Source organism: Rosa rugosa, chromosome 2 (assembly GCF_958449725.1).
Source record: "Rosa rugosa chromosome 2, drRosRugo1.1, whole genome shotgun sequence".
Classification (NCBI taxonomy): Eukaryota; Viridiplantae; Streptophyta; class Magnoliopsida; order Rosales; family Rosaceae; genus Rosa; species Rosa rugosa.
The window spans coordinates 55775557-55789041 of NC_084821.1; the positions used below are offsets into that span (position 1 = coordinate 55775557).

Here is a 13485-nt window from a genome sequence, read left to right on the forward strand (position 1 = left end):
ATATTAGGGTTTTTGTCCATTTACCCCATTTCTAGGAATTTTTTTCCCACTAATCCCATTAAGTTTTTTTAATTCTCTCTTACCCAATACACTCTAAGGGACTCTTCCCTAATACCCAATTAAGAATTTTTTTTTTTTTAATTTTTTTTAATACCATTTTACCCCTCACCCCTTTGTTACTGAGAGAGAGAGAGACCATAGGAGACTTCGCCGGAGCCCGTCACCGGTCGCCGGATTCCGGTCACCGGAATTTGTTGAAAATCTCACCGGAAAAGTTTTTTTGCCCCCAATAGATTTATATTGCCTCCTATTGCCCCCCAATTGACGTCTATTGCCCCCCAGTAGAACTTTCGGTAGCCGAAATAGGAACTAATCTTCCTAAAATTAGACAGATAAAACTTTGATTAAAGAAAAAAAACGAAGAAATTATATCAATTTTAAAACGTCTATTGTCTCCCAATAGACGTCTATTGCCCCCCAATAGACGTTTCGATTACTGAAATGAAAACTAATTTTTCTAAAATTACACAAATATAACTTTGATTAAAGAAAAAAAAGAGGAGATTACATTAATTCAAAACGTCTATTGCCCCCCAATAGACCTGTAGCACAAGATTGATTGAATTAAGGCAAGAACAAAAACATGATTAAATTAAAGGATCTCATCCTTTAATTGATTGAACCACAAGCACCTCATCCTTCTTTGCGCTCTTAGCCTCCTCTATAATCCCCACTCGCTCACTGCAACAAAAACACACACATCAATCTCACTCAATCAAAACATCAAACACCTGGTGTGCACCAAAAACACCAACACACCTAGTCTCAATTTCGGCCGAAACGGCGCCGCTCTTCTTCTGCTGAAGCATGAACGTCTTGGTGATGAAATTGCAGAACAGGTACACAAATTGCACCGAGGAATTACACGGAATCGGATACGTGATCTTGTTGTAGTACTCGATAGGCATGTCCGAGTCCACAAGCGAAACAATCGGAATCTGCAACCTATGCGCCTCGAGAATCACCGACGACTTCCTCTCGGAGTCGAAAACCACGAGGCAGTCCGGCGGCTGAGTCGATCTGAAGACGATCTTCTTCCGGCGAGACCTGAACTTCTTAGGGCTGTGACTATTGGTGAGGAAGCCGCCGGTGCGCCAGAGAGTGTTCATGGAGGGAGAGTAGTAGCCGATCTTCTTGGTCATTTGTTCGACGATTTCGTCCCAGAGGGAGTTGGTGTTGACGAACATGAAGCGGGCCTTGTTCTCGGCCACGGCGGTGATGAAAATCAGACGAATCCTCAGGATGTTAGCGCAGAACTCAGAGAGCTCGGCCTTGACCTTGGATCTGTACTCCTTGCCGAAGGAGAAGGCGGCCCTGCGAGAGAGACTGCACTGAAAATGATCTGCAATCCGAGCCCATCTCTGTCGTTGTAGCTCTGAAGCAGCTCGCCGGAGAAGGTGGCGACGTAGATTCAGGCAAAGGGAGGAGATGCAGCAGGTCGCCAGCGTCGATATGGAGAGAGAGACTGGTCTGGAGAGAGAGAAAGAGGAGAGAGGAGAGAATAGAGAAGAGAAAGAGATTGGGATGAGAGAGATGAGAGAGAGTGGCATGTCATGTAATTCATTAATTAGATTGAGGGCAAAATAGTTATTTCGTTTTAAATTTGGTTAGTGGGAATAAAAATCTCTTGCTGGGGTAAGTGGGATAACTTTGGCTCATTTTGGGGCTTTTGGTCAAGGACCCTTAATATTAACATTGGATCAGGTCCCTATGTTTTTAAGATAAGTGGTCAAGTACATCATTTAGTGGGTTCTGTTTTACCTTCTAATGGAGAATGTCCTAAATATGCTCAACTATACATATATGATACAAAAAATGAGATTTCAAATCGTATTAATGCTATTGATCCTACTCATGTTAATACGAATATTAAGCCAGATATTGTACAAGGATTGATAAAAATGTTTGATGAAAATAATGATTTGGTAAAAAAATTTCGAACAATGAGAAACAAGTTTGAAGCTCAGTCTCTACCTTCGTTAAATATGACTATACTTGATCATCAACCTACTGATAGTAAACAATATGAACAACCAGCAAGTGAACAAATTGGTGGTTTAATAGTTGGTGACATTGGAGAATATGATTCAAATAGAGATATCATTATTGAATCAAATAGTGGAAATTTACAACGTATTTCTAGAGTACATCCAAAATACATGTCATTACAGTATCCAATACTTTTTCCATATGGTGAAAACGGATATAGAATAAATCTACCAATGCATCAAATTGGACAAGGCCGCACAAAAAAAAAACAAAAGATATCAATGCGAGCTTTTATTACATATCAACTTCAAGATAGAAATAATAAAATGAGTGCTTTGTTAAAAGGTGGACGATTATTTCAACAATATTTAGTAGATGCTTATGCAACGGTTGAAGAAAGTCGTTTACATTAGATTAGACAGAACCAAAAAAAATTTCGAACCGAGACTTATAAAGATATTTATAATGCCAGGGCAAAAACTACAAAAGTCTGTGACTTAGGTTGAAAAATTCTTTTACCAAGTTCTCATACAGGAGGTCCAAGAAATATGATTAACAATTATCAAGATGCTATGGCAATTTGCAGACAATATGGTAATCCTGATATATTTATAACTTTTACTTGCAATGTTAAATGGGTTGAAATAGAACGATATTTAAAAGAAAAACCCAAATATAAAGCAGAAGATAGACCAGATATAATTTCACGAATGTTTAAAATCAAATTGCAAGATATGATTGCTTATATTAAATCCGGACAACCTTTTGGAGAAATTGAAGCAGATGTTCATACAATAGAATTTCAAAAAAGAGGACTTCCTCATGCTCATATGTTATTTTGGTTAAAAAAAGATTACAAATGTTATACAGCAACTGATATAGATTCTATTATTTCAGCTGAATTACCAAATTAAAATACTGATCCAGAACTTTTTGAAATTGTAAGTCAATTTATGATTCATGGATCCTGTGAACAAATAAATACTAAATCTCCTTGCATGTGAAATGGCAAATGTTCAAAAATTTTTCCAAAACCATATAGCATAAATACTATATGCGAAAAAAATGGACCTTCAATATATAAACGTCGTGATGATAGCACAAAATTTGTAGTGAAAAATAATATACATATTGGGAATAATTTTATTGTACCTTATAACCGAGATTTGTTATTAAGATATAATGCTCATATCAATGTTGAATCGTTTTTTTTTTTTTTTTTGAGAAATAGATAACTTCATTACTTATCTATGGCCAGAAGGCACGTACATCATACGCTGTCTCACACCAAAAGTAGTTGTTGACACAAGCCGCCAAACATATGACAGGTGACCCTCATTAACAAACAAAATACGCACATTTCATAGTGCCTAGCCAAATGAAACAAACTCCAAAACTATCTAAGTTCTTGCCATAGCAACCCTAGCCGCCTAGAGACCTCAATTGGTGTACGACTAGAGAAGCTAACCTACATAGCACCAGACTCTACCTCAAATGCTAGACACAAAGAGAGGAAAACAGGAAGCTTATAGAACACTAGAAGTAGGCCGAAGCCACTAAGACCACTTGAAAAACTAGACAAGAAAACTAACACCAGATGTCCCATCCACATAAACAACAGATCTAGCCCAAGGACATAGCCCAAATGCCAAGCTAGCCACCAGGCCCAGCCCTAAAGCATTGGTGAAGAGCAGAACACCGCACCACAACCAAAGAACGACATTGCCTTCTCCACTGACAACCACAAAGTCGCTGCCACCATCGACATCCACGAATTTGCCATCGTCGTAGCACACTGGTTAATCACCCCACCAACACACCAAGGCCAGCGCCTCAACTGAAACCAAAACGACGAGATCGCCACCAGAACGGACCTGTAAATCCGTCCTCCTGCCGCCCGCCGCCTTATCCAGCCTCGCAACCGCCCCATTTGCATTTGAGCCTCATCCTCTTCCAAATCTAAAGGTCACAGCAGATTGCACCCAGCCACCAGTTTCCCCGTCAACCCTCAGTAGCCGCCAAACGCTTCCGATCTCATCACCAGTCCGTAGCCAAATCGGGATCGATCCGGGCACCAACTCGCTTCAGATCTCATTCACGCTTGCAGCCTCGCTGCACATCTAGAAGCATCTCAGAAAACGAATCTCGTCCGACCACGCTCAACGCACACTGGCAAAGGCCGAGGCCCGCCTAGCATGGCGGCGTAGTCGGACAAGCTTGAAGGGAGTAGGTCGCGGAGGCGCGTACAAGGGTTGAGAGAGAGAATAGGTTCCCTAGGGTTTTTTTTCTTGATATTATTACCCATTTCTCTGATGATTTCTATATATCAATGTTGAATCGTGTTCTCAATCAATGTTGATTAAATATTTATTTAAATATATTAATAAAGGACCAGATCGAGCTCGAATTTTATTACATGAAAACTTAAACGACGAAATTGCTGCCTATCTTAATTGTCGTTATTTAACTCCGCACGAATCCGTATGGAGGTTATTTGAATTTTCAATCCATTCTCGGCATCCTGCTGTACAACATTTAGCTATTCATATGCCTTTAGAACAAAATGTTATATTTAATGAACATCAGTCTCTGGAATCAATAATAAATAAAAAAAGCACAGAAGATACAACGCTAACTAGATGGTTTAAAGCAAATTCAACTTACCCAGCTGGATCTGGACTAACTTATACAAAATTTCCAACTAAATTTGTTTGGGATGATCGTAACAAATATTGGACGCCAAGAAAAAAATATCACACAATTGGTCGAATAGCTTATGTATATCATGTTGCAGGCGAATTATATTTCATGAGAATGTTGTTAAATATTCAAAAAGGATGTTGTAGCTATGATTCAATAAAAACAGTTAATGGCATTACATATAGTTCTTACCAAGAAGCTTGCCAAGTTTTAGGCTTATTAGGTGATGACAAAGAATGGATTGAAGCATTAACAGAATCTTTCCAAACTGCAACATCTTCTAAAATTCGCCAACTTTTGTTACAATAATATTATTTTGTCATGTTGTAAATCCTGAAATGCTATTAAATTCATGTTGGATGCATATGTACGACGATATTATCCATAAAGCTAGACTTGAACTTACAAATCCAGCTTTAATTTTACCAGAAGCAGAATTGAAAAATAAAGTATTATTTGAGTTAGAACAAATATTTAATAAATCTTCAAGTTCATTGAAAGATCATCAATTGCCAATGCCTAATATAAATGAAATATTTGAATTAGATAACAAATTATTGAGAGAAGAGTTAAATTATGATCGTTTTCAATTGAAGCTTGAACACAATAATTTGGTAACTCAGCTAAATACAGGTCAAAAAATTATTTATAATGACGTTATTAAAGCAATTGAAGAAAAGACATGTAATACATTCTTTGTTCATGGTTATGGAGGAATTGGTAAGACATTTTTATGGCATACAATAGCAAATAAATTAAGATCTGAAGGCAAAATTGTTTTAGCTGTTGCTTCATCTAGAATCGCTTCATTATTACTTCCAAACGGTAGAACTGCTCATTCAAGGTTTAAAATTCCTCTGACCATTAATAATTTATCAATATGTCCAATAAAAAAAGGCACTCATCTTGCAAAATTAATTGATAGAACAAATTTAATTATTTGGGACGAAGCTCCAATGGCTAACAAATATTGTTTTGAGGCATTAGACAAATGTTTACGTGATATTTTATCTAATTCAAATAATGCAGCAATTAATAAACCATTAGCTGGAAAACCAATTTTGTTAGGTGGAGATTTTAGACAAATTTTACCTGTTATTACTGGAGGAAGCAAAGAGCAAATAATTGAAGTCTCCTTAAACAGTTCATATCTTTGGTCATCATTCAAAATATTTCATTTAACTGAAAATATGAGATTATCGAAAAAAAATTTGACTGATCAGGAAAAAAATAAATATTTCAAGTTTTGCATATTGGTTATTACAAATTGGAGAAGGTAGTATATGTTCCACTAATGATGACAATGATAGAGATGCATCTTGGGTTGAAATTCCAGAAGACTTGATTATTCATACATATAAAGATCCAATGGAAGCAATTTTTCTTGCAACTTATTCTAATTTCAATATTAATTACAATAACTTTAACTATTTACAAGAACGTGCAATTGTTACGCCTAGAAATTCTACAGTCAAAGATATAAATGATTATATTATAAATTTATTACCAGGTGAGAAAACAATTTATTTAAGTGCTGAGAGCATACTGGTCAATTCTGGAAATAATGAAGGCATCAATACTTTATACCCAATTGAATTTTTGAATACGCTTGAATTTAATGGCTTACGATCACATCAATTGATTTTAAAAATTGGGATGCCTGTCATGCTGTTACGGAATTTAAATCAAACATCTGGTTTATGCAATGGTACAAGATTAATGATAACAAAATTATATGACAGATTAATAGAAGCAAAAATATTAACTGGAAAAAACATGGGTCAAAATTTTTTCATACCAAGAATTGATCTCAATGTATCTGAAAATAAGTGGCCATTTATTTTTAAAAGACGACAATTTCCAGTAAGACCATGTTATGCTATGACTATTAACAAAAGTAAAGATCAATCATTAAATCAAGTTAGTGTATATTTATCAGAACCTGTTTTTACACACGGACAATTATATGTAGCACTATCTAGAGTCACATCAAGAAATGGTTTAAATTTTTTGATAAACAATGATAATCAAATGTCAAACAAACACACTAAAAATATAGTTTATAAAGATGTGCTACAAAATTTATAAATTGTATATACAGTCTTCAAAGCAAATTGAAAAAAATTAAAAACAGAAAAAATTGAATACATTTCCCGCCATTTGTTTATAGCAGAAATTTGAAAACAAAATTATTATATTATTATTTTAGTTTGGAATTTAACATACATTATAAATTCATTCGAATTTTAATAAACTGATATAAATTGAAAGATGCAATGATATTCTATATTATATATTACTAAATTTTCAAATATGTCTCTAGACAATATATTTTGTGTTTAATGGACACATTGTTATATATTTGAACCAACAAAGTTATGTATAACAACCAAATTAATGCGTTTTTTTTTTAAAGCATTGATCCTAGAGTAAAATTTTGCACAGTTTTTGCCACAGGCATATTCAAAACATTTTATACTTTTGGATGATATATAGTCAATGGAAAAAAGAAAAAGTCAATGCAAAGAAATAAACATGGTGTGGAACTATCCTGCCATTGTGTAGTTTGGGATCAAAACAATGAGGTTTGAATTCGTTTCAGTTTATTTCATTCAAAAAGTTATGAAACCAATGTGAAGGAGGCAGCTAAAGGCAATGTAAAATGTCATATAAAGGAATTCAGACAACAGACAAACCCAAAAGAGATTAAGTTCGGTGCCAGACTTATGCCCTCCCTCAAACACTGCGTACATCTCCAATAGCCTCTATTGTTTTACCAATCAATGACAATTAGAAGCTTCCCAATCCCAACTGGTAAATGGTCTGATACTTAGTCAGGAAAAAAGAGAACACGAGAAGAGCCCCTCCCTTCAAAGGTAAGCAAAACTCTGACTCCCCAAAGCTTAATTTCGTTGCAATACATTCATGGGTTTTTTTTTTTTTTTTGGATTCATTGATTGATTGGGTATTCAGTTCCCTAATTTTAGTCCCAATAATCCTTAGCCTGCAGAATTTAATTCCTTCTTTATTCTTTGTTGTGTTTTTGCTTATGGATTATGGACAACATTAGAACATGAGTTCATAGGCAGCCCGCGGAAATTATAATACACATATCTATATCACTATATATATATATATATATATGAGTATCAAATTATCAATACACATACAAAATGTAGAGTACACAGAAAGGAATGGGAATTATAGCCAACCAAGCTGAGAAAGTTCGATGGAATATCAGCAGCAGCTTCACAATTGACAACACCTCAATTGTGGGAATTAAATAAGCAAAGAAAGTTGGCTATCAGTTCATTAAGATAGTTGGTTTTTCTGCTCATTTGTGGAAGATTGTTGGCAGTAGAGTAATTTAGTGTTGTAAATGGTTGAAGTTTTTTATGGTACTTAAATTCGATAAGCAGTTGAATTTCAAAATCCCACCTTTGTTTTTGTTTTCAGTCTTCATAAGCAATTGATCATAGTTGAATTCCAGAAACCCACCTTTATTTCTGTTTTTGATCTTCATAAGCAATTGAATATAATAGTTTTTTATGATAGTTCATTTCCACAAAACCAGCCTTTGTTTCTATTTTTACTCTGGAACCATCTTGCTGCTAATTGTTAATTGCAGCTGAACTGCTGCAAAGAGTTTGGTCTCCAATGGAAGCCCTTGGAGACCATCATCAGTAGAAATCTATAACCAATTAACCAGCTTCAGAGAGAATCAGATTTCAATAGTAGCTTTTTGATTGGGCTGAAAACAAGTCGAACAACTGTCATCTTTGGTTGTACTTATATTTCTTTAACTGATTAGTTGAAATTGTGTGTGTTATGATGGGCCTTTAGCTTGAAATTGTTATTGTTTGATTTTTGTTTATAACTGTGAAATGATTGGGTACCACCAAGTACAGGAATTGAGTTAGTAGTCAAATTGGAATTAAAAGTTGTTGTTTTCTGAGAAATCACAAAAATAATATAATTTCTTAACTATTGAACTTTGGCATACATATATGCATAGTTAATTGTTATCTCAATTGCAATAAGTCAATCACAAATATAGTTTAGTATCTCAATGTTTGCAGTTTATCAATTTCCCAGGTTTCAATGAGAGTTTCAAATAGGATTGCGCCTTGCAAAAGCCTCGGAGCTTTCCTGATCGCTGCTGACCTTCAGTCAGGTAGTTTAAAGGTGGGTTTTTGCACTTTTTTTGGATTGGATCTTTTCTTCACTGTTGGCAGAGATGTTATATATTTCTTTTTTTTTTTTTTACTTTTTTGCAGTCAATGGAAAAAACATGACTGAAGATACATTGGGAGATTATATAGGGTAGAACTCAATTCCATTTCTAAATGTCAAAGTTGGTTGACATTGGGAGATTATATAGGATTGCAAAAAGAATTCAGCTTCCGAATCGCAACTGGCAACTGGCCTAATACTTAGACAGCAGAAAAGGCAGAGGAAAAGAGGCGCTCCCCTCAAATGTAAGCGAAATCCTGGCTCCCCAAAGATTAATTTCATTGCAAAACAATCGTCTTTTTTTGTTTTTTGGATTGATTGATTGATTGAGTATTCAGTTCCGTAATTTGAGTCCGAATAATTCTTAGGCAGAAGAATCTAATTCGTTCTTTATTGTTTGTTCTATTTTTCCTTAGGCAGTTCCGTCAATTTCTACAAGATCCATAGTCAGATTTTTGACTTTTGGTAGATGGTTGCAGATGGATAATTTTTCGATTATACATGGATATGATGGATGTTCGTTTCAAAAGCATTACATTAACCAGGATTCGGGGGATAGGTATCCTTCAGTTGCTCTTTTTTCATTTTATATTGCGGTTATGTTGTAGAAAACTTACTTATGTTACTTTTTTTTTTTTTTTTTTATGTCTGCAGCTTTGTCTTATCAAGCGCTCACAAGTATAGATTACAGTGCTATTATACTGAACCACGTATTGTGCTGCTTGGCCAGGGTCGGCCCTGAGGGCTGCCGCCTGAGGCAGCCGTCTCAGGCCACCGGTTTCCAGGGGCCTCCGAGGTTTAATTATGTATATATCATACTATATATGGATATATACGATTTTTGCTGAAAAAGATACATCGAACCATCTTGCACCAGCGGTAGCCCAATTACTCTATCTACCTCACAACCCAGGTTCGAGCCTTAGCTCTGACCTGTGTCACTCTGTTTTTTTTCCTTTTCATTGAATTAAGTCAATATTCTCCTTTTTCTTTTCTTTTGACACACCTTGCGGCCCAGTTTCCTATTCCTTTCCATACAAATAATTTATGTATGAATAAAAATTTAATACTTTTGTTTAATTTATTTAATCAAAACACTTTTTTTTTTTTTTTGGATTGAGTTCAAAACATGCACATGATTTTATATTGTCATTTGGCGTATATATATATATATATATATATATATACTTGAGAGGCCACATTTTAATTCTTCGCCTCAGGTCGTTAGAATCTCAGGACCGGCCCTGTGCTTGGCATATAAATTATGGATTCTGTTTGTTCTTATTGTATTTCCTGGTAATCACTATTAACTGCATCTGTAACTTCTTTTGTTTTCTTCAATCAGGTTTCTTAAATGGCATCTTTGATGTATCACAGTACTGATGTTGTTTGAATATCTAAATATTGTGTTTGACTGCAGTGCTGGAGTTTAAATATCTAGCTAATGATAGGTCAATTCACAGATTGGTATTGATCATTCTGGAACATAAAACATTCCTAAAAGCCTTGAGACATCTCAGGAGACTTTTGCTGTCCCCAAGACCCTTCAGAAGTCGTATCAGGCTTTTGCTGCTCCCATCCGCCTTCAGAAATATCAAGAGAATTTTGCCGGCCCCAAGTGCCCGGAGAAGAAGCATCAACAGGCTTTTTCTCCCCCCAAGCACCTTTAGACAACTTGGCCTGTCCCCAAGTTCCCTCAGAAGAACCATCAGCAGGCTTTTGCTGCCCCCAAGTACCTTCTGAAGTAGTATCCGCATTTTGCTGCCCCCAAGCACCTTTAGAAATCTCAGGAGACTTTTGCCATCCCCAACTACCCTGAGAAGTATTGGCAGGGTTTTCCTCCCCCCAAGCACCTTTAGAAATCTCAGGGGACTATTGCTGTCCCCAAGTTCCCTGAGAAGAAGCATCAAGTGCCTTCTGAAGTAGTATCGACATTTTGCTGACCCCAAGAATGACGGGCAGTAGACTTATCTTCAGTTTAAATCTCTAAACTGTTATGTAAAGCATATTCAAACTGTATTTCTGCAATCTTCGATCTTCAGCCAAACTGTTGGCTTCAAAGTTGGCTGAGAAGGGAAATCCAAGCTCTTACGCAGGTTTGTAGTTCTTGCATGAATTTTCTCTATTAGCGACATGATGCATGTTTTTCCATCATTCATTTTTCATATTTCACTACAAATGAGTCTACATGATTTGCTTTCTCTATTTTTATACACAAATGTGTAAGCCATGCATTACCAATATGATGGAGTTCAATTCTATTAAAGTACCTGAATGACGTCAACAGGTAGTGCAGCACCTGAACATCTGAACCTCATCACATCAACAATTTTTGGTCATATTATTTTCAGCCTGCTTTCAAAACCTTATCACATCAACAATTTTTGGTCATATTATTTTCAGCCTGCTTTCAAAACCTTATCACATCAACCATTTTTGGATTATACAATGATCAAGAAGATCACAATCCTTTTGCGCTGTTTTCCAGAGATTTGGCTCAGCTTTTGCAACAAAGTGGATTACAATTCACTGTATGCTACTGCAGGTAATCGAGTAAAATGCTATTACTTGAATCTGTCTTTTACAATTTTTTATTTTTTTTTCACAATTTAGATATAGTACTAATTCTTTTACTGATCAATCTACAGACATTCCAGAATGAATCAAAGCTGATGAAAGTCTCTTCTACACTAAATTAACAAGCACAAATTCCAAAAGCAAAAGCGGAAAACTTATTCAGCTAATTTCATTGTGACAATTCTAAGTCACCTATGATGACCTGGAAATTGAACTAAGAGGCTGGCGGAAGCAGAAATTCCAGAAGAAATTCAACAAGTTTACAAGGAAGTTCAAGCAAAGTTCAGTTACCAGTCCTGTTTATCTGCCCTCAAAATTGTATTCTGTCTCCAAGAACTATATTCAGTTGGCAGTCCTGTTCATTATACGGGCATTTGCTCTTTCAGTTTCAGTTTCATGTCAACTATATTCAGTCTCAGTTTCAGTTGGCAGTCCTGTTCATTACACACAACTACTTATGTATATAATCACGTACTTTCCTAAACAATTCACTAACAATCTTAACTCCCGCAGCAAAGCGCGGGCAACTATTCCTAGCAAGGTTACTCCCCTTTAATTAACAAAGTCCAAGCAAACTTTTTTCATACTGCGCTTATATATAAAATAAAAACTGCAACGAAGAAATATATAACAAAATGCCCAAGACCTTGACTTCTGATAAGAAAAATGAAAAGAGAGGAAGACATTTCGTATCAGGGAAGAAAAGTACAAAAGAAAATGGGATTGCTGGATGACAGAAATGAATTTGCACATCAGTGTTGTTAATGTGCTGCGTCTAGATAGAACTTTGGTAATTGAGTTCCCAGCAAAATCTCCCACTATATTTTGTATGTTCTGTACTTTGATATCATTTCACAATAAGAAAATATAAAGAAAAACACATGATAATTTTTCTGAGTACATTAAAAGATTTGCTGGGTCTGTTTAGCACTTTAGCAATTAGCAGCACCCTGTGTAAATTTTTCTGGATAAGAGGGAGGTCAGCTTTTATTGAAGTAGGAAAAGATTACATAGTAAAAGACTAAAAGTTCAGCTGCAACTGCAGCTAGTAAAAAGGGAGGGGTAGCTGAAAAAATAAAATCCTGACTAGTAGAGGCAGCGTAGGCTGCCACCAAATGTGCAACAGTGTTTGCACTTCTTCTAACATGAACAACTTTCACAGCCTGACTGTGATTTAGATTTTCTATCAAATCCTCATATAAACGACCCACTAGAGAAGAATTTGTACCATTTGGGTTCACCAATTGACGCTGCAATACCAAAGAATCAGTCTCAACAATAACAGGTTGAAGAGACTGCTACATAATATATGCAAAGGCAGCCTTGCACTCAAGAACTTCAGCATGCTCAGGGGAAAAAAGGCTCCCAACCGGTCCCCCTCCTCCAGCAATAAAGTGTCCATCTGAATCTCGGACAACAAAACCAATTCCTCCCACTCTTGTAGAACGGGTAAAAGAACCATCAATATTGACTTTAAGAAATCCCAAGGGAGGCTGCACGACTTCTGAACCCTTGCACCACGGTTATTGCTACCACTCTTAGCATTATGGACTCAAAACTCCCTGATTCTAGAAACAGATTTAAGAATCACATTACAAGCTTGGCTCCTCTAATTATCCCACCTACTATTCCTCTCTTTCCAAACACTCCACAACAAGTATAATAGAAATAGATCACCAAAATTTTGAGCAGATATATTCTTCAAACAAAAATCCAGCCACTCCACCAAATCATAAGTGCTAACTGAGAATAGAAAACCTCATTGAAGCTTGAATTAGGTTGTAGAACCTGTTTGGTGAATGAGCAGTCCCTACACAAATACAAAATTGATTCCAACGCATTATCAAAGAACACACACCGGCCTGTGACTCAAGCTGAACTCTTTTAGAAGCAAGCCGTTCAAATGAAGGTAAAATATTGTGACAA

General features: G+C 35.9%; 1 protein-coding gene and 3 long non-coding RNA genes across 4 annotated transcripts; 3 read left to right on the top strand and 1 right to left on the bottom strand.

The window, feature by feature from the left end:
* Positions 1–662: 662 nt before the first annotated feature.
* Positions 663–1277, bottom strand: LOC133731078 (small ribosomal subunit protein uS2m-like). Its single transcript, XM_062158540.1, has 2 exons — positions 820–1277; positions 663–741 (listed from the first exon to the last, which is right to left on the bottom strand). Exons 1-2 carry the CDS (start codon positions 1245–1247, stop codon positions 663–665), a joined length of 507 nt encoding a protein of 168 aa, XP_062014524.1. The 5' UTR covers positions 1248–1277.
* A 6251-nt stretch (positions 1278–7528) lies between these two features.
* On the top strand, positions 7529–9140 carry LOC133732499 (uncharacterized). The gene is made up of 3 exons (XR_009857153.1): positions 7529–7625; positions 8845–8934; positions 9027–9140. It is a non-coding gene; the product is annotated as an uncharacterized LOC133732499 (long non-coding RNA).
* Positions 9136–9709, top strand: LOC133732500 (uncharacterized). The gene is made up of 3 exons (XR_009857154.1): positions 9136–9227; positions 9399–9541; positions 9637–9709. It is a non-coding gene; the product is annotated as an uncharacterized LOC133732500 (long non-coding RNA).
* Positions 9710–10229: 520 nt separating this feature from the next.
* LOC133732498 (uncharacterized) lies at positions 10230–12161 on the top strand. Its single transcript, XR_009857152.1, has 4 exons — positions 10230–10278; positions 10403–11078; positions 11471–11527; positions 11631–12161. It is a non-coding gene; the product is annotated as an uncharacterized LOC133732498 (long non-coding RNA).
* Positions 12162–13485: the final 1324 nt, after the last annotated feature.

Bases quoted from the DNA above. Each gene is read 5' to 3' on its own strand.
- LOC133731078 (XM_062158540.1), bottom strand. From the start codon at position 1,247: ATGTTCGTCAACACCAACTCCCTCTGGGACGAAATCGTCGAACAAATG. The intron at 742-819 runs GTGTGTTGGTGT...TTTTTGTTGCAG, and splicing joins TCGGCCGAAATTGAGACTAG to TGAGCGAGTGGGGATTATAG.